The sequence below is a fragment of the Chionomys nivalis genome, chromosome 14 (assembly GCF_950005125.1).
Source record: "Chionomys nivalis chromosome 14, mChiNiv1.1, whole genome shotgun sequence".
NCBI classification, from domain to species: Eukaryota; Metazoa; Chordata; class Mammalia; order Rodentia; family Cricetidae; genus Chionomys; species Chionomys nivalis.
The window spans coordinates 47,806,795-47,834,379 of record NC_080099.1 but is presented as its reverse complement, the minus strand read 5'-3'; the positions used below and the strand labels follow the sequence as shown (position 1 = coordinate 47,834,379).

The 27,585-nt window shown below is 48.0% G+C and overlaps 1 protein-coding gene across 1 annotated transcript; it reads right to left on the bottom strand.

The window, feature by feature from the left end:
• Window positions 1–1,371: 1,371 nt before the first annotated feature.
• Window positions 1,372–27,251, bottom strand: Reep5 (receptor accessory protein 5). Its single transcript, XM_057788874.1, has 5 exons — window positions 26,967–27,251; window positions 26,222–26,315; window positions 11,725–11,863; window positions 4,395–4,563; window positions 1,372–2,822 (listed from the first exon to the last, which is right to left on the bottom strand). Exons 1-5 carry the CDS (start codon window positions 27,082–27,084, stop codon window positions 2,773–2,775), a joined length of 570 nt encoding a protein of 189 aa, XP_057644857.1. The 5' UTR covers window positions 27,085–27,251; the 3' UTR covers window positions 1,372–2,772.
• Window positions 27,252–27,585: the final 334 nt, after the last annotated feature.

Sequence of the window (27,585 nt, the reverse complement as noted above, 5' to 3'; positions counted from 1 at the left end):
CAGGTCTGACCGTGCACACAGAGGAGGGGACAGGAGACAGCCCAGGTCTGACCGTGCACACAGAGGAGGGGACAGGAGACAGCCCAGGTCTGACCGTGCACACAGAGGAGGGGACAGGAGACAGCCCAGGTCTGACCGTGCACACAGAGGAGGGGACAGGAGACAGCCCAGGTCTGACCGTGCACACAGAGGAGGGGACAGGAGACAGCCCAGGTCTGACCGTGCACACAGAGGAGGGGACAGGAGACAGCCCAGGTCTGACCGTGCACACAGAGGAGGGACAATCCGCGGCACAGCATGAAGGACACTATGAGAGAAAGAATAGTTGCCTTCAAACTGGCTGGTCTGGGAAAGACTTAACTGTTGGGTACAAGGACTCAGGAAGCCTATACGGGCCAGAAACAAGCTGAGGCTAAAGGTGACCTTGGACTGACCCCGCCCCCTTCTTCCTTTCTAAAGGACTAGGATTACAGGCCTGAGTGCCACCAGTCTGGTGTATGTGGTACTGGAGACCCAGCCTAGGCCTAATGCACACTAGCCCAGCATTCTACCAACTGAGCTACACCCAGCAGAAAAACTAAAAGAATTTTTTTTTATTATTTTGTGTGTGTATGTGCATGTATGAGCACGTGGGACATGTGTATGAAAAGAATGACTTGCAAGAACCAACTCTCCTTCCACCGTGTGGGTCCTGGAGATCAAACCCAGGTTGTCAGGGTTGACAGCAAGTACCTCTACCCACTGAGCTATCCTGCCAGCTCCAGGAAAGACTTTTCATTGTTTCATATTTTATTTACTTGTATGAATGTCCCGTGATGTCCCATGGGGCAGACTGCAGTGAGTGATGTCCCGTGAGGCAGACAATAGTGAGTTGTTGTCTCCCAATCCACACTAATCGCGGGTAGATGTGACCGGGTGAACTGCTCTCTTTAGCAGCCTTTCACACACCAGCCTCTACAGAAGTACAAATCGAGGTGTGGGGTTAATAAAATTCAATTTTCATTCAGCTATTAGATTTTATTTTGTGGGCGTTTTTTTTTCCTAACCCAGATTTTAGCAAAATTTCAAGTAAATATGGTGAACGAACACAGACTGTGGCTAGTTCTGGGAGGACGGTCACTCTGAAACAGCATGGCGCCTCAAGACGTCCTGAGGTCAGAGAGGGCTTTGTGTGTAAGGGCGTTGGCTGCCAGCCCTGACAGCCTGAGCCAGCCCCACCACATGCTTGAAGGAGAGAGACAACGTCTGTAAGTTGTTCTGACCTCCACAAGTGCACCTGCGCCCACACATCTCACACACACACACACACACACTCAAACATACACACTCACACAAACACACACACAGAGTATAATAACAACGTCTTTAAGATACTTAGAGACCAGATAAACATAATCTTTATTAGAGTGTATTGTCATAATTCTTCTCTAATTCTTACTTTGTCACAGCTATACACGCACAGGAAAGAATAGTCCACACAGGTCAGGACTCTCGAGGTTCAGGCAACAAGGGAGTCTGGGAACACAGAGGAAGGAATGCGGCACACGCACTTCTGTCTGGTGGAGCACACCAGGAGGACAGGCAGTATTTACGTAATGGCTATGATCACGTTCTACGGGTGTGGACAGAGGGCTCTTTCCCCAGAACAGCAGCGATGCTCATCTGAATGACTGAGGTGGGGAAATAACCCGCTGCACTAACTGTCTGGAATATTTAGTAGGAATTCCGTAACTTTACATGCCTTTGAATATCATTCAGATGCAAATAAATGCTTTGCCTCCAGCCAGACACAAGCTCAAGCCATTTTCCATTCTCTGAGTCATGCTGTTATTCTATTTGGGAAAGACGGGCAAGCAGAAGTCAACTCAGACCTTCTCCCATGGACATCCACTTGTGCTGCGGGAAGCAGTAACAGGGTTTCTGCAGAAGCAGAAGCGGGCATGTCTGGGAGGTATCTTGAGTTGGTTTTAACAGAATATGGAGAGGAGAGACTAAGACACTTGCTGCCCAGTTTTGAAGGTGAAGCAGGAATGGTTAACATTTCAGCATCAAAACTGGACAAATGTACAGCAGGTGAGATGCAGGGAACCGGAGTTGATCACCGCTGTGTGAGGGTATTTCCCTAGTGTGGCACCTCTCGACAGACTGTCCGGGCAGTCAGCACTAATGTCCAGAACAATCACGGCCACCTTCCTTGCTGCGTCACGCCTTGCTGTGCTCGTCCGCATGTTACTCAGCTGCAGCGTGACCTGGACGCTCACACGAGAGCAGGTGCCTCACAGGTTACAGGGCCACACAACCTTCTCCTGGCCTCTCCCTCTCAAGCACTATGCATGTTCTAGCCAAGCAATAACATTCCCCTGTATATATGCACAAATATATACACACAAATACACTAAAAACAGAGAGCTATATAAAACCAAACACCACACAAAGCAGAATCACAATTTCCTAGTTGTCAGTACCAGAAAACGCATGCAGGTGAGCCCTGCAGAGCAAAGCTTACGGACATCGATTCCAGTCTGTTTGTAGTTCCTGGAGTACAGTGGCATGTCTTCCTACTCAGCAAAATACTTAAAATGTTTAGATATTGTCCACTGTGTTAGATTTGAATGAAAATGTTTCCTACATATATGACAATAAAAGCAAAACAGCTTACAACACATTCCATTTTTAATACATTAAAACGTTTCCAAGGCAACATAGTCATCGCCTATGCCACTGTCCCCAGTGTGCCGCGGAGCGCTAGCGGGTGGGGCCGTCAGCCAGGGCTCAGGTGCTCTTCTTTTCGTCACCCAGTAGGTTCACCGTAGCTTTCTTGACTGTGGGAGAAAGAGAATCGTATCAAAGGCTTTTCCAGTGTGAGTTCCACGCCTGCCTAGCTACTGGAGAACGTGGACGACTAGAATGGGCACACACGGAGGCTAAGAGGGCTTCCAGGAAATGGGCAGAGTGCCTCTTTAGAGCACAAGTCCTCAAGACTTAGGCAGACTTCTTGAAGGTCATCCAGCCTCAATGCTCGTATGACATCATCACCTGTCCTGTCTCCTTCAGCGATGAGAAGCAGGAGAGATCGTCATGGTGATCACAGGAGGAGAGAGGGCCCACACCAGCACTGGAAACACCTAGACTTGCTGACTGTGCCACTGTACCCCCAGGACAGGGCGTGGTGGGTGAGGTGGAGGTGGGCAGAGTCTTCTGGAAGCTCCAGTGAGACTCCGCAGATGGCAGCCGTTTTTGATGGAGCCCAGAGTCTCCTCATGACAGCAAAGAATCATGCCAGGTCAGGACACCCTAACTACACGGCTGATTTCCTTCCTTCAGTGCCCCACCCCACCCCACCCCACCCCAGAGCTGAGGACTGACCCACCCAGAGCCTTGCGCTCGCTAGGCAACTCTACTCCTGAGCTAAGTCCCCAACCCCTTCCATCCACTCTTAATGCAGCGGGCACAGACGGCCCTGCCCTTCCGCTCAGCCTCCTCCAGCAGCCCTTCTCACACACAGCTAAGCCAATGCCCCGCCCACGGCCCCGTGGGCAGCCCCATCTGCCCCTGCCCATCTCTCTGACCCTGATCTTGCTATCTTTCCATGTTCTCTTCATTGCTTCTACCTCCAAGCTTTTTCACAGCAGTTCCTAGACAATCTACCTCAGGTTCCCTACGCTACTTTTTCAGGTCTGACTCAGGACAGCCTTTGTGACAGCTGATCTTGATTTTCAACTTGACACACCTGGGAAGAAGGAACCCCCGGCTGTGGAACCGCCTCTATCAGATTAACCTGTGGCCATGTCTCTGGGCACTTTCTTGATTCCTAATTGATCCAAGAGAGCCCCACCCACTGTCGTAAAGAAAGGTAGCGCTCAACACAGCCTGGAAGCAGGCCAACAGGCAGCATTGCTCCCTGACTTCTGCGGCCAGCTCCTGCCTGGGCATCCCTCAGCGATGGATTGTAACCTGTTCAGTGAAACAGACCTTCCCTTTCCCAAGCTGGTTTCTGACCCAAGGTTTTATCATTGCAACAGAAAACCAAATTAGCACAGCCACTTGGTGATGGTTCCCTGCTTTCTCTAGTTTAAAAAGCTGCTCACCTAGCTTCCACCTCCCAGATGCTGAGGATCAGCCATGTATGGCCACACCCAGCAGCAGAAACGATTAGAACGGCACACTAAACAGGTCAACCTGAACTGACTGCACAGATATTTAGCTAACTGTAGATGAGACTCTAAAACATCTGCCAGCAGTGGACGAGCCATTTTTCTAATGTGGTGACTGAAGCTACATGTGCCACTGAGGATGAAGCAGAGGAATCAGAGAGGACAAGGTGGCCAAAAGTCTGCTATGTGAGCCTGGGGCAGCCCATCGCCACACTGCACCGAGTTGTCCCTAAGCCTCACCTTCTTTAGTGATGGCATCTGCGGTCTCTTTGGCTTTGTCTTTCACGTCCTTCACCACGTTGTCTACCTGGGACTCGTGCTTCAAGAAGACAGGACGGATGATGCGCCGGTAGAGCAGCTCGGCCCCGTTAGACGGGCTCGGGGCCATGCACCACAACAGGAAGCCACACTATGGAGAGCAGAGCACTGGTAAGAGGGACCTGGGCACTCTGGGACCACACTCACGGGGACCTGGGCACTCTGGGACCACACTCACGGGGACCTGGGCACTCTGGGACCACACTCACGGGGACCTGGGCACGCTGGGACCACACTCACGGTCCCACCACTCTGGCATCTCCAGATTTTCTGAGATGGAGAAAAACCACAACCACTAATGAACCAGCATGAGAAACACAAAGAGACTGTCTCAAAAAAGAAGAGGAAAAGAAGGGGCTGGGGATACAGCTCAGGTGCTACAGTGCAAGCCTGGCACAGTCAAAACCCTGGGTTCAATCCCAGCGCCGCAAAACCTAGGCATGGTGGTATCAGTCCATAATTCCAGCACTCCACATGGGCAGAGCCAGAGAATGAGACGTTCAAGGTCATCCTCAGCTACACAGGGAAGTTAACGCTAACTTCCTGGGACATGTGAGACCATGTCTAAAAGAAATAAATAGAAAAATGAAACAAATAAGAATGGGCGGTAGAATTACTGGAAAATAAGGGGAATACGAGTAGGTTATAATAAAACCCATCTTGCTTTAAAACTTGTGTATTGCACACGATTTGAAACATGTGTGCGAGTGCAGTGCACCGTGGAGGGCAAAGGTCAGCATTCAGGAATCAGTTCCCTCCCTCTACGGTGGCTCTGTGAGTCAAGTTCAGGCTGTCAGACTTGCACAGCACTGTAAGCCACTGCACCATCTTATCAGCTCAAATCCTTTCTCTTAACATGAGTACCTGCTAATAAAAACCAGTACACGGGGGTGAGAGGGCTTGCTGCACAAGTGTGAGTGCCTGAGTGTAGATCCCCAGCACCATGTAAAAAGGCTGGTGTGTGTGTGCGTGTGTGTGTGAACAAATGCAAGTGAGCACACACCCTATACAGAGATGCACACACACTCAGCAGCAAGCTGAGGACCACTTCTAACATACAAGTTTGAGGTCAGTGTGGAATATCCTTTTACACTGTGAATATATGTCACTTTGACTGGTTTACTAAAGAAGCTGACTGGCCTATAGCTGGGCAAGAGAGACTGGGTGGGAGAGCCAGACTGAGAGTTCTGGGAAGAAGAAGGGCAGAGTCAGAAGAGTCGCCAGATGTAGAGGAAGCAAGACCTGCTGGAGGAGAAGTAAAGCCACAAGCTAAGTGACAAGACATAGATGAAGAGAAATGGGTTAAGTTATAAGAGCTATTTAATAATAAGTCTGAGCTATTGGCTGAACATTTATAATTAATAATGAGTTTCCATGTTGGTTATTTGGGAACTGGTAGGCAGGAAAGAAAAGTCTGTCTACCCAACGTGGGGCAATGTAGATCCACATAAAACCTGATAAAGCTTTAAAACAAACAAACAAAAAAAGGATTCTGACCAGGATCTATTCCTGGCGCATGAGCTAGCTTGTTGGAGCCCACTCCCTATGGTGAGAAGCCATGCTCAGCCTGAATGCAGGGGGAGGGGGGCTTGGTCCTGCCAGGCTTTGTTGACTCCCCATGGGATCCCTTACTCATAGGGAGGAGTGAATGGGGGGGACAGGCTACGGGGGAGGTAAGGGGGAGCAGGAGGAGGAGTGAGAGGGAGGGAGGGAGAACTGTGGTTGGAATGTAAAATGAAATTTAAAAATAAACTTTAAAAAGGATTCTAAGCACACAAAAATTGAGTTAAGCATGGCTTCTTAGTAACTGCCTTTTCTCAGTAGGTTCTCTTTGCTAGTGGTGAGCAGAGGCAAGGCTGCTTTAAGAGATGGCTCCCTGGCTCACTGCTAGCAGCAAACACAGACAAGGCGTCAAGGTGAAGTCCAAATGATTCAGCAGATTAATTAAGACTCACAAGAGGTCTGTCTCATGAGTTTAGGCAACTCAGCATGTTTGAGTCCTTTTTCTGTTCTGTAGGGTTTTAGGAAAATCATGATCTTTTTTAATGTTTTTCTTACATTTATTCATTTACTTCATGTGTACAAGTGCTCTGCCTGCGAATATGTATCGTGACATATGCGCATACAGTGCCCACAGAGGTCAGCTCCCTCTGGAACTGGAGTTATGGAACCACCTTGTGGTTGTGGGGCACCATGTGGTGCTGGGACCTGAACCCGGGTCCTCTGGAGGAGCAGCCAGTGCTCTTAGCTGCTGCGCCAGCTCCCCAGCTCTGTGATGTTTTACTCAGCTGGCAGTACAGCAGCAGCACCATCCAAAGTTCTCACTATTAGTGGAACTCTGAAATGCCATCCACCCACAGAGACACCACTTTTGGGAAATTCAGCCAGGCAGATTCTCTTTTCTGCATGAATTAAGGCAAGGCTAACAGATGGGACCAGAGTCAAATGTCTCCAGTTCTGTCTTCCATGTGATCACTCCGTAGAATATACAACCAGTTGTCCACTTGGTATTTCCTGGTGCCCTCTAGTTACTGTAAAATAATTACTGCTCTCTACCTACATTCTCTGCATTTTCCAGTTCTCATATTAAAAATTAGGTTAATTACTGTTCAACTCTCCAGGCAATACTCAGCCATCAGCTTTCAAAACTCCACCTTAATTTATGTAACTATTTTCACACAGATATGATCTCTCCTCCGAGTGCCAGCTGATAATTCCCCCAGAGGCACCCACACAAGCCCATTCTTACCCACAGTTCAGATGAAGAGCACAGATTGCTCTTGCTGGACTGCTGTGACATCCGCACTGACACAATGAATCCATACACTACAACAAGTCAGACAAGTCTGTCTGGCTGCAGCACCATCACCATCCAAGAACAGGGATACACACTGACAGTCAAGGACCATCCTGGCAAGAACTTAAAGCTAATGCCAGAGAAAATATATTTCAAGGGCTGGAGATGCAGCTCATATACAGTACTTGTCTAAAATGCACCAGGCCCAGGGTTTAATTGCAACAACAGGGAGGGGTGGGATGGGGAGGAAGAAGAGGAGGAAGAGGGAAGGAGAAAGAAGGGGAAGGAAGGGGAAGGCAGGAGAGGAGATAGAGAGAAGGGGAAGGCAGGGGAGGGGAGAGGGAGAGAGACGGATTTTATGTATCAACTTTTCCTACTACGCTACAATGAACTGGTCAGAAACTTAAGTCCATCATTTATGTTCTGATGACACGAAAATAAAAGAGAATGAAACATGGAAAATATGCTCAAAATACAATAAAAATGTGCAAACAATGGCTTTATGTAAATTTGTATAATTAAGGAAGGAAGGAAGTAAATCTAGATTTTGGAAAACTTTGCAATACAGCCACAGAAAGGTGACAGGCTAAATTTAAAATCAATTGTTCAATAAATAAATAATTAAATAGAATTTTCAAACTGTGCACAATAATTTGAGGTCACCTGAACAACACAGTAAAACCCTGTCTTTTGGCAAAAGTTAAAAAAAAAAAAAAGATTGCTCTTCCTGAGTCATAAACAAAATGAAAAAGAGCAGGAAGGGGTAAGATCTGCCTGCTTTCAGGTCCTACTAAAGTACCCTATTTTCATTTCTGGTCCTCTGAGGAAAAGCAACTCAGGGAGCCAAAGGGTATGTGTAAGCTGACAGGCGCATCGCTGGGAGACCGCAAGGCAGAAACTCACGCGGCAACTGAAGCAGACACCAGGGAGAACACATGCCGGCTCACTCAGGCTCAAGCTCAGCTTCTTACACAGCTCAGCACCACCTACCCAGGGAAGGGCACCACCCCCAGGTCCATTGGGCTTTCCGACAGCAATTAGCAATAAAAATAATCCCCCAGCCAGGAGGTGTTGGCACATGTCTTTAATCCCAGCACTCAGGGAGGTAGAGGCAGGTAGATCTCTGAGTTCAAGACCAGCCTGGTCTGCAGAGTGAGTGCCAAGACAGCCAGAGATACACAGAGAAACCCTGACTCAAACACACACACACACACACACACACAAAAAGAGGAAAAAAAATCCCCCAAAGGTATGCCCACAGGCCAACCAACTGAAACTCACTTCTTTGGTCACTCTAGACGGTCAAGTCAACAAGGACAGAAAGTTAAAATGAGAAGTGCTGGGTCCGGGAAGAGACGATGCAGTACCTAAAGCACTGATGTGGGAGCAGGGTGGGCTATAAGCCCTGTGCCTGGCAGGTGGAGGCAGAGCAGAGCAAGCTGGCTAGCCAGACTAGCAGAAGGGATGCGCTCTGGGGTCAAGAGCCTCTGCCGCAGTGAATGAGATAGGAAGCAATGGAGGAAAACACCAACACCAACTCTGTCCTCCACACACTGTGCCCATATATGTGAACATGGATTCACACAGACACACCCCCAGAAGGAAATGTTATCATGTTCTTCCACAACAAAAGGAAAAGCATCCTTCTGCAGCCGTCATGCGCTGTGAACATTATTTCCCTGGGGCATCATTATGACAGCGTCATTTTTTCAACAGAAACCCTCAAATGTCTGTTCTAATGACAGCGCCGCTCGCTGCAGTGCGTCACATGTCCAGTTCCTGTACCCTCATCCTCACCAGGCATTTTCAATTTCTAAACTGTCTGCCAGGCCAGGCTTGGTGGCACATACCAGTGTTTTCTCACAGCGAAGCCACAAGAGACTTGTCTCAAAAACAAAACAAAAATCTGTCAATCTAGTGAACAAAATATTTTATTTTAACTCGGTGTGTTGGTTGGTTTTTGTCAACTACACAAACCTGGGAAGAGGGAATCTTTTCATTTTGATTATTTTTTATTTTTACATGTCTGAGTGTTTGCCTGTATGCATGTCTATGCACCATGTGTGTGTCTGGTGCTGGTGGAGGCCCGGAGTTATAAACGGTTATGACCTGGCATGTCGGTGCTGGGAATTGAACCCAGGTCCTCTGCAAGAACAGTCAGTGTTCTTATCTCTTCAGAAGAGAGAATCTTAACTGAGAAGATGCCCCCACCAGATTGATCTCTGGACAAGTCTGTGAGGCGTTCTGATAAATGATGCGGGCGGGCCCACCTCCTGGGCCAGTGTTCCCTGGCTTGTCTAAGAAAGCAAGCTGAGCAAGCCAGGAACCAGCCCCTCTCCACGTCTCTGCTTCAGCTGCGGCCTCCAGGCTCCTGCCTGGCCTCCCTCCAGATGGAGACTGACCGGCAGCTGCAGGGGAAACAAGACCTTTCCTCTGCAGCTGCTCCAGCCAGTGTTTTAACTAAGAGCGCCCGTGCCCCACGTCACGGGGAGGCTTCCAGGACACTCACAGTCACTTTTTTCTTTTTAATTAAATATCTATATAGAAATTCTGACTGGTTCTTTCTTCATTTACAGAAATTCTAACATATTTGTGATCGGTTCCTCATCTGATGCAATGTTGTGAGTAGGTCCTCCGGTCTGTCAGGGTTCTGACAGCTCTACGCCTGTTCTCATAGAAACTCAGTTTATTTAGTCAAATTTATCAATCTTTTTCTGTGATTTTTGCATTTCTTCTTGTTTCCAAACTTTGCAGTTTAAAAAGCAAAGCAAAACAAAACGAAACAAAACCAAACCACTCCTCCATTTTCAGACTTTAGCACAGGAGACTGTCTCTGTGAGGTTCTGAGTGGGGGCACTCACCAACCAAAAGTCAGGATTTCCCCACTCCTCAGGCTCTGCCAGGCTCTGCCAGAGACAACTCACAGGCATCTTTGAGGGCGCGGAGGGGCAGCTGGAGGGGGAGTCATTCATTTGCTAGTTCCTCGGCTGCCTCAGTCTTTCTTCCCAGGCTAGCACTGACTCACCCACCCCAATGCCAGCATAAATGGGTGTGGCCTTCATTCCACGGCTGGACAGAGTTTATGAATCCCTTGGAGGAAAACTGGTTTTCAGACCAAAATAATAAGATACTTGATGAGTACACTGTTTCTAAAGAAAAACAACATAATCAATCACAGACTCTGCCAGGAGCAAACCCACAAGTGAATAATGCAAAATTCACAACAGATCATTTCCAGCTCAAAGAAGTGAGACGGCCATGCAAGCCTAGCGGCCAGAGCACGGCTGCTGACCATGCCCTCTGACCTCAAAAGTGCACACTCACACACACTCACGCAGTCAAATAAAATCAAAGTAAGAGCCTAGCAAAAATAGGCTTGAAAATTATGAGAGCTGAAATAAAAATCCCAACACATGCATTAAGTGCAGAGCGGCTGTAACCATGTGCCAATGTTATTTTATGTATGAGAGTTCAGCTTATGTGTGCCCGGTCCCCATGGAGGCCACAAGAGGCATGAGCAGTTCTGTGTGTGCTGGGAACGGAGGCTGGATCTTCTGCAAGTGCAGCAAGTGCCCGCACCCCCAGCCATCCCTCCAGCTCCGACAATGGTTGTTGTTTAAGCAAAATGCAGACTTTTTTTCAAAGTCTCTCAGAACGACTTGAACCTTTAAACTATGCCATGTATGCTGAGCAGTAAAATGCCTACAACGGAATGGGAAAGAGGCCAGCCTGGAGTCCTCAGAACTGGACACACCACCTTCTCCAGCCTGCAAAGTCTGTGCTCTGGGAATGGAGGCATATGTCACCCACTGACTGGAAGACACCCGGGGAGCCATCGAGGACAGATTGTCATCCAGTGGAAAACCACCACCATATCCACGAAGTCGGCAACCTTCTCCCTCTCATTCACCTCTGGGCAAGCCAGAAGCCTACAGAGATCCAGTTATGAGTCTCCGTTTCCTGTCCTTTCCCCCAAATGTTGGCAGCCTGGGTTAGTCCTGTGCCAAAAAGGTTTGGCAGGGCTGAGTTGACTACCACAGCAGCCAAAGTTACCAAGATGACTTTCCCAACCAACTGGACATTTTCTTCTCCAAGTCTATTATGAGAATTACATGTTTTCCCCCCAAATGGTAACTCCTATTCAGCACCAGGAACGCTGAAAACATGCTGACGCTTCTTTCTTTGTGTGGTACACATCACAGCGCTTTCTTCCTCTTCAGCAATCACCAAACACAGCTTTGGACACAAACTACCTAGCTCTTCCAAGGCCTTAAACAGAGGGGGGAGACATGAATCCTGCCTTCTGGCTGTAATGGGGGACAAGAGCCACTGGGATCCAACATCTAAGCCCCTGCTCCTACTATTCCTGGTGTAAGGGCCCCAAAATGGAGTGAGAGAGAGAGGGGGCCAGGGACGCACAGACATGGAGGAACAGCCGTTTAGAGGCCACGGTACCTTCAGCATGTAGTAGAAGGGGAACCAGGACAGGAAGAGGTCAGAGAAGAACTCGGCAATGCTGAACACACCGTACACCACCCAGTATGTCAGCCACTGGGTGTCATCATCTTTGTTGGGACTCTCGATGGCTTTCATCCTGAAAAGCAGCACAAAAGAAAACACACTGTCGATTAGTGAGATCCACTATTGCCCCACAGCCTGCTCTCCAACATCAGGCAAATGCATGGACTGTGGCAAACTAACTCCAGCTCTCGGGAGGCAGAGACAGGGGGATCTCTGTGAGTTCCAGGCCAGCCAGGGCTACATGACAAGACCCTGTCAAAAACAATACAAAAGATATAAAACCTTGATAATAACCCATAGGATACCTTTTTTTGTTTCTTCTTTTAAAGAAGGAAACGGTAGTGTAGAGACGAGAAATAGCATCGCTACCAGTAGCACAGCTGGGTTTATACCCAGGAGCACCTCACTTCACTAGAGCAAGCCATTTTCTTAACTAGAGACCAATCCACCAGACTGGACAGACCTTGCACAACATCTGGAGCACGGTGGACAGGTACTCTTTACCAGTTAATGCACATACAATGGACGGGCTGCACCCTCGGCTTTGGAAGGTACCACTGAGATCTTGTCCTGTACTAGAAAACTGGTCACAGAGCACAAAGAGTAGAGAAAAGGTCACGGTCTCAAAGTCAAAATCCCCAGAAGACTATGCTATCCTCCTGCCTGCTTACTTGCGCAGGGGAGGGTTCCACCAGACATGACAGGATGATGGTCTGAGTTGATGTTCCAGTGTGCTGGCTCACAAACCTAGAAGACGACCATCTACGCCCACCCAGAGGAGCTGGTAAAGCAGTGCGTCTAGTTCCTTCTTGAGATCTATTGTTCATCCTCTGGAAGGCAGAGGGCAGCCGCGTGCCCTCAGCTGCACAGGAGCCGGGTGTGAGGCCACACACCTGCCACACTGGCACTTGGAAGGTGAGGGCACGAGAATCTCAGTTTCAAGCCAGACTGTTGTTTCCAAAGATAATAAGAGGGCTGGGAAGATGGCTCCATGGGTAAAGCACGAGCGAGGCCTGCGTCCAGATCTCCAGCACCATGTACAGCGGACGCGGTAATGCGCGTCTGACCCCGCACTGCTCTAGCAGATGGAGACAACAACCCTCAGTAGCCCACCAGCCACCTAGCCTGGTGGACACCATGGCAAACAGGAGACTCTGCCACAAACAAGGAGGAAGGCAAGGGCTGACACTTGATATTGTCCTCTGAGCACTACAGGGGTGCCACCCCCCAACATATACACCAAAGACGATGGAATCGTATCAAAACACATTCCAATTCAATTGAAAGGTTATAGAAGCTCCACAAAACACATTTTATTTTATTTTAATATTTATTTATTATGTATACAATATTCTGTCTGTGTGTATGTCTGCAGGCCAAAAGAGGGCACCAGACCTCATTACAGATGGTTGTGAGCCACCATGTGGTTGCCGGGAATTGAACTCAGGACCTCTGGAAGAGCAGGCAATGCTCTTCACCACTGAGCCATCTCTCCAGCCCCCACACAACACATTTTAAAGGGGGAATGGTCTAGTAAATTAAACACATCTTAAATATTCTGAAGCCTTTAAAAAGGACAGCAAAGATGTCCAACATACACTGCTGAGTATAAAGCATTCTAATTTTGTGTGAAAACAAGACAGCAAACCAATAAAAGATGTGTTATGTGTGCTGACAGACCAGTACAGGTTCCCAGAAAGACTTCAGAGTACAGAGTCGGTCCTGACACTGGAGACGGACTTTTACTTCCTTAAGCCTCTGAGATGAGCGTGAGGAAAGGAGCAGAGGAGACTCCACGCGGAAAGCTCTGAGCTCCACACGGTGCCACTGCCTCCTAGGAGGCCATGCTCTCTGGAGCTTCACTAGAAACAAACACTAAAGTGAGCACACTCACTTAACTTCTCTCATGAGGGACTAGCTAATAGATTTCCTTACAGTCTTCTCTAACAACGACACGGCCTGTGCTATAGGGATTAAAAGCCTTCGATATTATACACACAAGAAAGAGAAGAGGCGCAAAGCCTATCAGATGAAATGGACTCCTCTGAACTTTCTACTTAATGAACTACCAAATATTAACTACAGTCAGGATAGCAGGGCACCCTGCGCGCCTCGCTTTGCACCACGTCCCCACCCTGCCTCCACTACTCAGTCTAACCCGGGGCAGGATTCATGCTCTCTGGGTTTTAGCTTGTCATCTACCAAGTGATAAACCTTAATGTGTTTCTGTGACAATTACAGCAGTTAGTATATGCAATGTATTTATAAACACTGAATGGCACAGAATAAATCTGAGCACAGTAGGTAATAATTACAGTATGGCAATGCTTACAAGTACTCACAGGGAGGTGAGAAACCAGAAAAAGACCACAAGCTGATAGAAGGAATGTTATCAGTAAATAAGGATAAAAAGATAATACACAATTATAGATGGATTTTAATTATACTCCAATTCTATGTGCTGCAAGAGTAAAGAGTTAGTTGAAACCCTCAAAGTCCCGTTTGCAGGTTAGTAGAAAAATTTTGGATACCGGCGAAATATTCTTTGGGCCAACTCTGGAAGATACGCTGGGAAAACTATTTTCTTTGATTTTGAACTGGTACTGATATACACACAGGGCGCTCATGAGCCTCTTCCAGCTCTCTGGGGCTCAACAGCCAGTGCTGGCTGACTCCACCCCTGTTGGCCCACCTACTTGTTCACAGGTCCACAGCTGGGTTTGTTTGCTTGTTGAAACAAAGCTGGGAACTGAGGTTGTTCAAAGGACAGCATCAAACACACAGGAAGAAAACCAAACATGAAATGGTCCCGAGCTCCCATCTTCGCTCCCTCCCAAACCAAATGTCATCAAGAGAACAGAAAGCATCCCCAATCCAGACATGAATACGCTGCAAGTCTCGGGTGATAAAAATGCATTCATCCAGGTGCAGCTCGATCACACGCCTCTCTGGTAAGGTAGCTGACAGCAGAGGCGGCCCTGCAGAAGGGGCAAGGAGGAGCACGTGGGAATTTACACGTGACACCCAGGGGCTAGGGTGAACTCAAAGCCAGTCTGCACTAAGTAGGGATACCCCAAATAAAAAACGACGCTCTTCCCGATTAGCCTGCACATGGGCTGGGGTGAGGCGTCTATCAGAGGGGAGTTAGAACAAGAGTCAATGGAAACAAAAAGTAAGGAAACAAATGCATTTAAGCTCTTTCTGTTGCTCCTCCACACGGTGGTCTGCATCAAGACCAAGCTTCTTCCTACTGGCTGTCAGAACTCGCTCAGGTGGGTGAGGGCAAAGGTCTGAGAAGCCATGGCTGTAGAAGCCGCTGATGCCCTGGCATCCTGCTCCCAACCAGGAACTGGAGAGAGGAAGCCAAGTCTGTAAGGATACACTGTGGGTGCCAAAGTGAGCTTGGTTATCACTAAGGGCGAGGGGAGATTCCTGAGCTGACAGATTCTACTGGGGCTCAGTAGGCCCCAAGAGCTAGCAGAACCTGAGAGCTTTCCCATCTCTCTAAAGGTGTCGTCCAACAATCTGCTGGGAGCCCGGGACTAAGGCACGCAGGAATCACTCTTCCTACTCCATGGTCCTGTAACACAAACACAGACGTACTGCTCTGAAGAAGCAGTGCTCTAAGAAAAACGAGAGCCTGAAGAGCATGCTTAACTTCTGGCCGTGAGAATGAGGGTGCCAAAGAATGCCAGCAGGTACAGATTACCACGAGATGCAGGCCATCCTTGCTGAGAGCTTCTACTGAGTCGGGTCCGGTCAAAGTAAGTCTTCCCCAGTAGTAAAGAAATGATCAGTCCCCACCCCGAAAAAGAAGGGAAGAAAGTGGATTTAAAATTCAAACCTTGTCAGTCCAAGTTAGACTCTGCCTGAGGGCAACCAGTTCCACTGAACCAAGGCAGAAAGAACCACAAGCCACACAGACTCGCCACACTGAAGAATAAAACATCCCCGGCTCTTTTCAACTGTGAATAACGGTGGTTTTTAGCATATGGTTTAAGCACAGGGGAAAATGACAAGAAATAACAAAAATGAGTATGGGGGAAAAGGAAAGGAAGAAAATAGTATTTGGAAACACTTGTAATTCTTAGCTTGTCTCAAAGTTTCATGAAGTAAAGTTGGGAAATCCAAAGTATGACAAAATCAGTTTTCCCCTGTAAGGTATAAAAAGAACGACCCTGAATTCAGCCATTACAGAGTGCTGCTCCTGTGACTCTCTACACACAGGAACAGTGAGTTTTATCAGTGTAAGCCGGAGGCCAGCAAGATGGCTGGGCTGGTGAAGCCAGACAACTAACTCAGTTCCATCCCCTGAAGCCAACGGTAAAGCAGACAGGGCTTGTGCCTGTGATCCCAGCCCGGCACTGCAACGGCAAGACGAGAGGTGCAATGCACTATCAGACCGCTAGCCACTGCATCCAGCACCCTGCCGGGAACAAGAGAAAGTGCCACAAAACAAGGTGGAAGAGGGGAGGGCTGCAGAGCTGGCTCAGCGGCCAAGAGCCCTTACTGCCCTTGCAGAGGAGCTGCACTTAGGTGGCTCACACCTCCAGACTCCTCAGACACCTGCGTTCACACACACACCACCCACAGATACTCTCATATGGAGACACAAGCTTGTGCACACATGTAACTTAAAACATGAAAGATTAACTTTTAAAGTCTAAGGGGTAAACAGATGACAGACATGTCCTCCTGACCTCCACACGCGTTCATTTGCCCTCTCCACACCCTCACTGAATACAAATAATTTCTGTTAAATTGGGCTGTTTGCCAAAGGGTGGCACAGCTGATGATCCTCAGCTCCGTGTTAGCAGGCCTCTGTTGTCTCACACACTTAGAGACATACCACGTTACATAGTTCATGTGGTGTGTTCATAGTTCAGTTACAGTTCAGTAAAATGAGTAAGTCTATCTCCAAAGCACAGACTTTACCATTACGGTCAATCACGCCCATCCTTAGGATCTGAACAAGTCGACTATATTAGCAAACTGACAGGTACGTCCGCTAAACACAAACAGGAAGAGGCTGTGCCACGTAGAGAAGCAAGGAAACCGGCACCTGTGGAGGGGGGTAGCGCTCGGCTCCGCAGAACACACTTTGGAGTCAAGGTCGATCTTCAGACGCTTGAATACAAAGAATCCGGATCACGATGTCTGTCACGCTTCTGGTCAGTGCAGACACGAGAATTCCTGACACAGCAACACAGGTTTCCCATCACCAGGGCTTCACATACGAAGGCATTTTAGGAGGCTGACAGCGGCTCAGTGGTTAAGAGCATTGGCTGCTCCTACTACAGAGGATTCAGGTTTGATCCTAGCACCTACGTGACCACACAAGACAGTTTTGGGGACCTGGCACCCTCTTCTGGTTTCTGTGGACACCAAGCACACACATTGCATACATACATGCGAGCAAAATACCAATACACATAAAATAAGAATAGTTTTCTTTAAAAAAAGATATTTTAAAGTATATGAACTATTTTGCTCCTATGTAAATGAGGGAAATGTTCTCCTTCTTCCTAGAAAAACAAGAAGATAAAGAACTATGGTGGCCACAAGCTTCACCGTTTTGGGGGTGGGGAGGCACAGGGTCTCTCTAAGTAGCCTTTGTCCTGGCTGTCCTGGAACTTGCTTTGTAGACCAGGATGGCCTCTAGCTCAGAGAGATCTGCCTGCCTCCAAGGCCTCCCAAGTGCTGGTACTAAAACACGTGCTACCACTGCCTAGGTCTCCTTTTGCTGCTGCTGTTTGCTGTTTTGGTTTCAGTGAAGAATATGTGTTTTCAAAACAAGAGATATGACCAAGAGAGCAAGAAAGGCTGATAGCAAATTAATTCACTTATTTACTGTTTATACCATGTGCCACACACCAAACAAAACAACATAAACGAGATGGGTAGTGTTTAGTAAATTTCTTAACTGTGGAGAAACTATTTTCCCAGTTAACTATACAGAAACAATGAAAAATAGAACTTGTTCCTTTAATCTTTATTTTTAAAATTCTTATTACTTATTTGCTGTGGGGTGTGGTGTTGTTTACTACGGTGCACATGTGAGGGTCGGAACACAGACAGCCTGTTCTCTCCTCCCACCATGTGGGTTGCAGAGACTGAGCTCAGGTCACTAGACTCGGTGGCAGGCGCCTTTATCTGCTGAGCCGTCATATCTGCCCTCCTTTAATACTTTCCTAAAGGACTCAAGAGCCAACTTAATGACAAGCACACTGTGTAAATAAGTCCACAGGTAAATCATACCAGGACAACCATTGTCAATAAAACCAAAGGCTGTGTAACTAAGTATCTCTGTCAAGTATGGTGTCATAAAGTTTAAGTTCAGCCAAGGGGGATGGTACATATCTAAAATTCCAGGACAGGAGAACGGAGGCAGTGGGGTAATCAGTTCCAGACCGGACAGAGTTGCTTATTGAGGCTGGTGTCAAAAAGCCAGGCGCTGGGATGTCGTCAACAGTAGAGTGTACGCATAGCGTGAGGCCCTGGGTGCATCTCCAGAGCCTTGATAAATTAAAGCTACATGAGAGGTAACCAAGAGTATTCTAGCACGTTCATGAAACACAGAAAATGCCTCCATGTGTAGGTATATGGGGCTGGAGGCACCTTACCTGAGAGATAGAGGGCATTCTGCTTAATGTGTTCACAGAGCTGATTTTATACAAAAGCTAACACCAGAGTTCAGTTTCCTTCACTGCATAAGGTCACTGCATGAATCCACAGGTTACATGAAAGGCCACATGGGAAGCATCTAAGACCCAGATTAGGGAGCCAGGCTCCATGGGGTCACACACCAGTTCCCACCCATGAACCGCTGTTGGGAGCTGTGAATCCCCGATCCTGAATTTCTTGTAAACAACTTGTTTTCCCCTGCTCTGAGACAGCCTGCAGCTGCTCTGAGCACAAGGCCCTCAGAAGTTTCTGATGGTAGGAGAGTGGTTTCTGGTGGGTTTGGCTGGGGCGTGGCTATCAGCTAAGGATCCCTATATAAGCTGCCCCTGAACACAATAAAAGGGGCATTCTAGGGGAATGCAAGGATTATCCGTATCTCTGTCTGTGAGTCTTTTTATTTATTTATTTTTTATATTTATTTATTTATTTATTTATTTATTTATTTATTTATTTATTTATTTATTTATTTATTTATTCTGTCTGTGAGTCTTTTGTGCGTTTCAATCTCCAGCCCCTTGCCCAGGTCACGAACTGTATGGTAGTGTATGGAGCGCAAATGGACGTGGTGCGCTACAAACTGCAAAGTCTTGAGCCAGTTACTGTCACTTCTGCCCCCTGTCTGTAAAGGTGGGAATTACCATAGTATTTACATAACAGGCTTGGTATAAACATTAAATGAACTATATTGTGAAGGCCTTAGACAAAGATATATGTAATTTTCAGCTAATAAAAGGCTACACAAGTGTCCAGCAGCTTTGTGAAGATAAAACTCTCAGGGCTGAAGAGATGGCTCTGCAGTTAAGAGCTCTTACTGCTCTTGCGGAGGATCTGAGTCCAATTTCTAGCACCCTGGGATGGCTCACAACTGCCTGTAACTCCAGCTTCGGGTGGCCCAACGCCTCTGGCCTCTTTGGGTACCCACCCATGTTCACGTCTCCCCACATGGACTCACAATTTAAAATAATAAATCTCTCCTTTCCCTCCCTCCCTCCATGTGTGTTTGTACCCATCCCTGGGTTATCATTTCTCCTTCCTCAACTCCTTTTTCTCTGGGGTGCGCAGGGTCTCAGGTTGGCCTCAGCATAACCTTGAACTCCTGATATTCCACCCTCACTTTCTAAGTGCTGGGATTACAGGTGTGTGTTCCCAGTGCCTGACCACAGAATGCCATTTCAAACTAAAAGGAACATGCATTAGCTTAGTGGTACTGGGCTTTAGTAGCACGGCCATGTTCAACCCCTACATGACAGAAAAGAAAACTAAAACATACTAAAGGAAGGTGATCCACATCTGACCTCTAACGCAGCAGCTCTAGGAAGGAGGCAGCCTGAGTTTTCTAAGCATGTATGAAACAAAGGAGAGAAAGACACAGATGCCTGTGCAGAATTTTAGACCAAAAGCTTTGTGCGTAGGACAAAAGACCAGCCCTCCCCTCTTCTCCTCACTGCGGGGCAATAATAAAAATAGAAAATCGAGTCATTAGACTTTGCCTCACAATTCCATTTGTACAGAGAAGCAGGGACAGACTCGCGCCCGTGGCTGAACTAGCACCGCACCAGCCACACTGCCCAAAGGTCCTCACAGGTCTCAGGCATGGGCTTGCGTAGGAAGGTGCAGAGTCCCACTCATGGCTGGTCTCAGGGCCTCTTAAGTGAGCGTTGTCATTAAAGGCAGGGCTGCACTGAGTCACAAAAGCCACAAAGCGCATGATCCCGCCTATGAAACGCTCAGAGCAGACCCACAGGAACAGGTTAGCTAAGGGTTCCCGGGAACTAAGCGGGGAGACATGGGAATGACTGTTAATGATTTCCTTTCGGAGGTGACAAAAATATTTCAAATTAGACAGTGGGGATGTTTCTACAGGTTGTGGACATGTTGGGCACGAAGTGTGCACTGGCCTATGGGGGAAGATGTGGGTCCGTCCTCACAAGTTCTATTGTTGTCTGTTGTGGCAGAGGGAGGAGACGCAGGTGAACCTGCCAACAGTTCCTGGGAACAAAACAGGCTGGAATTCGCTTTCAGACTGCCTGTCCAGGTGGCCAAAGTGTCCAGAAGCACAGAGGTTAGGGAGCTCAAAGAAACTGCACAAAGAAAAGCAGAATGGCCCCAGAGAAGGAGGCCTGGGAGGAGGCCCTGTCTCCCCTCATCACTGTTTCCAGCCACCCCCCATTTGCTGAGTCCTGACCTGGGGCCAGATGCACCTGAGCCTCACCCATGAAGTTCTCAAGGGGGTGAGTAATGGAAAAAGGCAGGCGGCCAAATGAGCTTTTCCAAATTTCATTTCCACACCCTGCAATCTCTAGGCCCAATACTGACCTTTAGATGCAATCTCTGTGCCCCTTCCTTTAATGGGCACAAGGGGAGGAAACAGCAAGAACAAAGCTGAAAGGCGAGGAAAGAAGGAGATAAATTCTGGCAGACCTTTAGCCAGATCACCAATCCCTTCCAGAGGTCTCAGCAGCCATTTCCACTTTACCTGAGAGCTTCTATCACGTGACCCGTTATTCACACCCTCTGATGCAATCAGGAAAATACAACCACCTGGAGTGGAAGGCACACGCCGTTCACCGCCAGCTTTGCCCTCGGCACACCTACACCCCTTTGGAATCTCCCTCAGCACTCTTCCTGGTCACACAGCCAGGCTGCTGCAGCCTCAGGCCGAGGCTCCCTCCGCTGTCTCTGCCAGTCTGGCTCCAGCTCATTCCTAAGTCCTAAATAGCATTGCAGATAAATTTCCAAAGAGCCATTCCTGTGACTCTCTACCACACAGCTGCCTGCCTCTTTTCTTCTGAGAGCTTGCAATTCAGCCACGACTTTACCTAATTCTTGCCTGCTCCCCAGCGGCAGAGTGTCCATGCAAATGGGAGTGTGTGTCTCTCATTCCCTGCCGAATCTAAAGGGCACCAGCACCTGGCATGTGGCTGACATTGACATTTGCTAAGCAGGTGAACCTCAGTTTTGAAAAATAACTATCTGGGGGAACGAAGAAACCGGTAAGGGGAACAGAGAGTGACTGGGTGAAGGTGAGCACTGGGGCCTGAAGCTCGGAACCCCACAAACTGGTTTGATGGAACCTAATACCCAATGTGACAGTTTTAAGAGCTGGGACCTTTAGAAGGTGATTAGGTTTAAATGCTCTGCTTGATGTGAGTGGCTCGAGGAAGCTCATTCGCCTCTTGTGCCACAAGACTATGCCACAGGTTGGTGCCATTTCCGAAGCAGATAACAGTTATCAGATGACCAAATCAGCTGGCAGCTTGGTCTTGGAATTCTCAGCCTTCAAAAGTCAGAACAGGCCGGGCGGTGGTGGCGCACGCCTTTAATCCCAGCACTCGGGAGGCAGAGGCAGGTGGATCTCTGTGAGTTCGAGGCCAGCCTGGTCTACAAGAACTAGTTCCAGGACAGGAACCAAAAAGCTACGGAGAAACCCTGTCTCAAAAATCCAAAAAAAAAAAAAAAAAAAAAAAAAGTCAGAACAAAAATGTCCTCGCTCCTAAATCACTTCTGGTTATACTAGCCCAACACAACTGAGACCAGCAGAAACTGTGGTGGTGGTGGTGGTGTGTGAATACGGGTTAATACGGCAGTGTGCGGGTTTGTCTGCGTGCCCATGTGGAGGCCAGAGCCAGACTTCCGGTGTCCTCCTCTACGTCTCCATGCTACTTCCTTGAGATAAAGCCTCTTAGTGAACCAGAAGCCTGCTGTTTTAGCTAGATGGTTTGGCCATGAGCTGCTGGGATCTACCTCCCTCAACCTTAAAATGCTGGGGATACAGGCATATGCACACATATATACCCAGTTTTCTTTGTGGGTGCTGGGTACCCATGCTTACACAGCAAGCACTCTGACCCACTGAGCCATCTCCCCAACCCCAGAAACAATGACCTGAGTACTACTCAAAACGACTATTTGTTAAAGATCTTCTCTCTTTTGAAAAACTGTACAATCACAATAGTCATGGCTAAATAATGAACAGACTTATATAAATTAATATTGGCTGCCTGAACGTTTACTGACGTGGGTCTGTATGCTTTTTACTGTGCACAGATCCCTTTTCTTTTCCCCTGCCCCTCTTACACAGAGTAGAGCATTGAGGGGGTCTCTAGACTATTCTCGGGAACAGAAGGCTATTTTTCCCTCCCTCTTGCCCAGTCTTCACACTTAAAGGCACTTGTGTGGTGGTCATCATTGCCTCTATACCAGAGGCTCTCAACACTCTCTGCACACTAGAATCCTCTAAAAAGCATAAAGGATTGATAAGCCTTTCAGACCCCCAAGCCGAGGCCGTATCCCAGACTGTATAGATCAGAACCTTGGGGGATCGACAGAAAGGCCAGTTCATACATACAAACACCAGTGGATCGACAGAAAGGCCAGTTCATACATACAAACACCAGTGGATCGACAGAAAGGCCAGTTCATACATACGAACACCAGTGGATCGACAGAAAGGCCAGTTCATACATACAAACACCAGTGGGAGCAGTATTATAATCACTCAATATTACTTTCGGTTTTTTTTTTTTTTTTTTTTGCTGAAATCATTCAATGTCCTTTATTACATCTTTAGTGTATTTCTGACTCTGACTAAAATTTACTTTGCCTCAGAATATAAAAAACTAAAAAGAAAATAAAGCAGATGTCTTGTTGAGTAAACGCTAACCCTGGGAAATGTAACCCCCTCTACTACTTAGAAATGACCATCTCTACTGCTAGAGCATCTAGCACCAAACGGAAACACTGAACATCTTGTAAGTAAAAAAAGCCAGTAATATGTAGACAATGAAGGAATAAACAAAGAAATAATAAGGCTAGAAATGGCAACTTAAAAATCGCTTTGACAGCCAGAACTACAGAGAAACCCTGTCTCAGAAAAAAAAAAAAAAATCACATTGAATATGGCTGAAAATAGCCCAGCCTAAGATTACTTCTAGACAAGGAAATACACAACCTAGTTCTGTCTCGCCCTTAGTCATAGGCACTTGCACTTGTATGTGAACCTACGTGCTCCATCCAGAATAGGTTTTTTGTTTTGTTTTGTTTTTTGAGATAGAGTCTCACTGCATGGCTTGGAACTCTCTATTTAGACCAGGATATCCTTGAACTCACTAAAATCCTGCTGCTTCTGCCTTCCAAGAGCTGGGATTACAGGTATGTGCCATCGTGCCAGTTTAGAAACAGATTTTTTTTTTAAAAAATTTAATTTTATTTTGTATGTTTAAATATTTTGCCTGCATGTGTATGTATATGCAACATGTCCGTGCCTGGTGCCCGTGGAGGCCAGGAGAGAGCTATGAGTCCCCTGGAACTGGAGTTACAGTCAGTTATGAGCTGCCCATCAGGCTCTGAAAACCAAACCTGGGTCCTCTACAGGAGCAGTTAGTGCTCCTTACTGCTGAGAAGGCTCTCCAGTTCCAAGAAACAGACTAAACTCTCTACAGCTCACATAAATAATCTATTCATGCCAACAAAGAAGCTATGTTTATCGCACAATTATGTCAAGTAACACTGATGGAGAAAAAGAAGGTGATTATGTCATCAATGTTTTTAAAAAAATCCATATTCTGGGGGAAGGCGCAGTGACTCAACGGGCAAAAGGCTTCTGCCAAACCTACAGCCCCAGTTCAACTCCAGAACCCACATGGTGGAAGGAGAGAAACAATTCTAAGACACAGACCTGAAAAACGCCTCAGAATGTTACCTTTTAAAAAGAAATCCCAGCACTCGGGAGGCAGAGGCAGGCGGATCTCTGTGAGTTTGAGACCAGCCTAGTCTACAGAGCTAGTTCCAGGACAGGCTCCAAAAAACCACAGAGAAACCCTGTCTCGAAAAACCAAAAAAAAAAAAAGAATTACCCAAACAGAAAGAAAGTCCCAAAGGGAGAGTCCGGTCAAAGAGGGCACTGCAGGGTAACTTTGTTACCACACACATAGCTATTTTGGATAAGGCTGTTCTGAGCATTTTACATCAATTACTAAAAGGGGTTCTCTACCTTTACTGCAGGGAACCAATTTTCCTAGTTTGTCTTAGTGGTCCTTAGTACCATCACAAAACTCACATGATGCCTTAGCAGGTAACACCCTTCTCAACTTGGAGCCTGAGAGTCTCCAACTTCACAAGCAAGCATGTCACATTGGTAGCTGGCCTTTATCCAGAACAACCAACTTCTCAAAAGAAATTTGCAAAACTAGCTGTGGTAGCACTGGCCAGACAGAAGCAGGAGGAGCGGAAGTTTACTGTAATCCTCAGCTACACAGCAAGTTTGAGGCCAGCCTGGGCTATTTAAGACTGTTTCAGAAATGAAACAAAACAAAACAGCAATAAAACATTTTCTCCCTTCCAGCATATGTTAAGTTCCAATCTGGCCTGACAGTCACGTGCTATAATATTATCTGTGTCTTGGCCTCCGAGTGAAATGTTTTCACCTTTATTTTTATCACTATGGCTGAGAGGATTCAGAAACCAAATGGATGAAACCACCAACTTTGTTACACCATAAAACAAAATTCATTTGTGCAGAGAGGAGCAATTCTGATTTGAAGAGAGAAATGATAATTCAAAAATAAGCATTAAGTTTAAAATAATACTCATTAAATGCTAATCTTATGGTTCATTTTCTAATTACGTGAATAATTTATATAACCATGCAGCTACATTATGATGTCTTTACAAGGTTTGTTATGGTGTTTCCAAATTTGCTTTTGATATTTGGCCTTGGGGCTGGAGAGATGGCTCAGCAGTTAGGAGGACAGGCTGCTCTTCCAAAGGACCCAGGGTTGATTCCCGGAACCCACATGGTGACTCACAACTGTACAAAACTCCAATTCCAGGGACTCCAACACCCTTTTCCAGCCTCCTCCAGTGCCAAGCACACATATGGTGCCCAGACATAGGCATAACACCCATACACAAAAAATAAAAATTTTAAAAATTAAAGAAAAAATAAAGCCTTAAATTTCTGTCATTTCCTTTACTCATCTGTTGTAGGAAGCAGCGAGCAAATGGCACGGGCACGTGGAGGGGAGAGGGCAACGAGCAGGTGTCAGCCCTGCCGTGTGGGTGGCCGCGGACTCAACTCAAGGTGTCAGACTTGGTGGCAAACAACAAACTATTGCGCCAGCTCACTGGATCACTAATTAGCCTTTTTAAAAATCAAAAAGCTAAACCAGGCCGGTGATTCGCGTCTGTAATCCCAGCACTAGGAAAAACAGTTAAGGTGAGGTGAGGTCAGTCTTTGCTGTAAGTATCACAAGTTCTAGGCACGTCAGGGCTACAGCGTGAGACCCGGGATCAAATCAATAAAGCCAAAAGTCTTCACCTGCCCCGACTATAACTATGAATTAAGAAAGTTCTTAATTGGGTTTTACTGTGTATAAAAACATATGGTGGAAATAACCATAAGTCATCATTGGGATGCAGTTCACTCCCAATACCTGTTGAAGTCTGTCTGCCAGAGAGCGGAGGACTGAGCTCCACCACAGTTTGTGCTGCCTGGATAAGGTCAAGTTGTCAGTATAATCTGACAATAAATAAATAAATAAATAAATAAATAAATAAATAAATAAAATACCTTTTGGCTAGCTGACAGGAGATGGGAGAAAAGTTAAGGCTCCCAAATGTGTAACCTTAAGCAGTCAGTACATTAATCTTATGGGACTTTGTCTCAAGAACCTGGGCCAAGCAGCCCACAAGCCCTGACTGTGGAGGGCCGTGGAGGGGAGATCTGGCTGCAGGGTGAGCCACTTACGAGATGTAGGCTGGGTATCCGAAACCTATCAGGTTGCAGAGCAGAGAGGCTCCATAACCGAACACCAGATACAAGGCCACCAGTCCGATGACACCTGGAGAGCAGAGGAGAGAAGCGGTTGGGTGACCCTGCGGACATTCTAAAAAGACAGTCCCCGCCCACACCCACACTTCGAGGTTAGGCCTTTTCTAGGCGTTTTCCTCCTGCCTCGATTACCGGAGAGAAACCGACCATAAGGAGGTCCGGCCTGCCCATTCACCAGCAGCTGTTTGGGTTGGGGACCCTGGGGAGGCCTCTGCCTCTCCTCCCTGGGCACGGCCCTTCTGGGCTGGGTATACAGAGCATTCCCCTGCCTCAACTCTTAGGACAGTGCCCGCCTGGGCTGAGCATACCGAGCAATCCCCGGCCTCAACACCCCGGGGAGCGCCCGCCTGGACTAGGTATACAGGGCAGTCCCCTGCCTCCCTTTCCTCCCAGCTGGTCCGCGCGGTGCATCGGCTGGGAAGCCCGGCTCGGCCAGACCCGGATCCCGCGCGCGGGCGTGGATTGTCCACGCCAGGCCGGGCAGCCGAAGGGGTCCGGGAGGTGAGAGCGGGCTCCTCCACCCCAGCGGGACACCGGCTCGGCAGAGGCGACACGTCAGCGTCCCGCAGCTCCCGGCTCCCAGGCCCCGCTCCACGCGCCAGGGGCCTCCCGCCCGCTCTTCGTCCGCGCCCCGCGCCGTTCCCGGGGACCCATCGCCCACCGAGCGCGATGAAGCTCCGGTTCACTCCGGTCTTGGCCTCGAGCTTGGCCAGGAGGTCGGTCACGCAGTTCTTCTCGTGCAGAAACCGATCGAATCTCTCCCTCATGGCTGCAGACATGGCTGGGCCGTTCGCGCCGCCCGGGATGCTCCGCCGCCGCCTGGACGCGGAACCCAGCTGACCAGGGCGGGGCGGGGGCGGGCGGCACCGCGGCGCGTGCACGAGGATCCCGGGAGCGCGCCCCGGCTCGCCCCCGCCCTTCTGGCGCGCTTCCCACCCCGCCCCCGCCCTGCTCTCTCCGCAGCTGCCACGCCCGACCGGGCCTCCGCTTCGGCAGGGAGGTGCCCCCCCCAACACACCCAGTAAACAGCAGGAGGTTCCTGGTGCCCGCCTGACTTTTTAAAATCCAACCGGTGCAAAAAAGACCCAAAGGGACGGGCGATCTTGACGTCTGCAACGGATTAAGACTAGTCTGGTGGATACACTACTGAGCTGAACCTACGAAGGCATTTTTAACCTAAAAATGGAAAAGGGTGCAGGCCTGCTCCCCTCCTGGGCCAGGAATCAGCATAGTTTTGAAAACTCGCGTAGAGGAAGCTCACGTGCCCTGTTCTGGGGCAC

Bases quoted from the DNA above. Each gene is read 5' to 3' on its own strand.
- Reep5 (XM_057788874.1), bottom strand. From the start codon at position 27,084: ATGTCTGCAGCCATGAGGGAGAGATTCGATCGGTTTCTGCACGAGAAG. The intron at 26,316-26,966 runs GTGGGCGATGGG...TCTGCTCTCCAG, and splicing joins CCGGAGCTTCATCGCGCTCG to GTGTCATCGGACTGGTGGCC. The intron at 2,823-4,394 runs GTGAGGCTTAGG...TTTCTCCCACAG, and splicing joins AGATGCCATCACTAAAGAAG to TCAAGAAAGCTACGGTGAAC.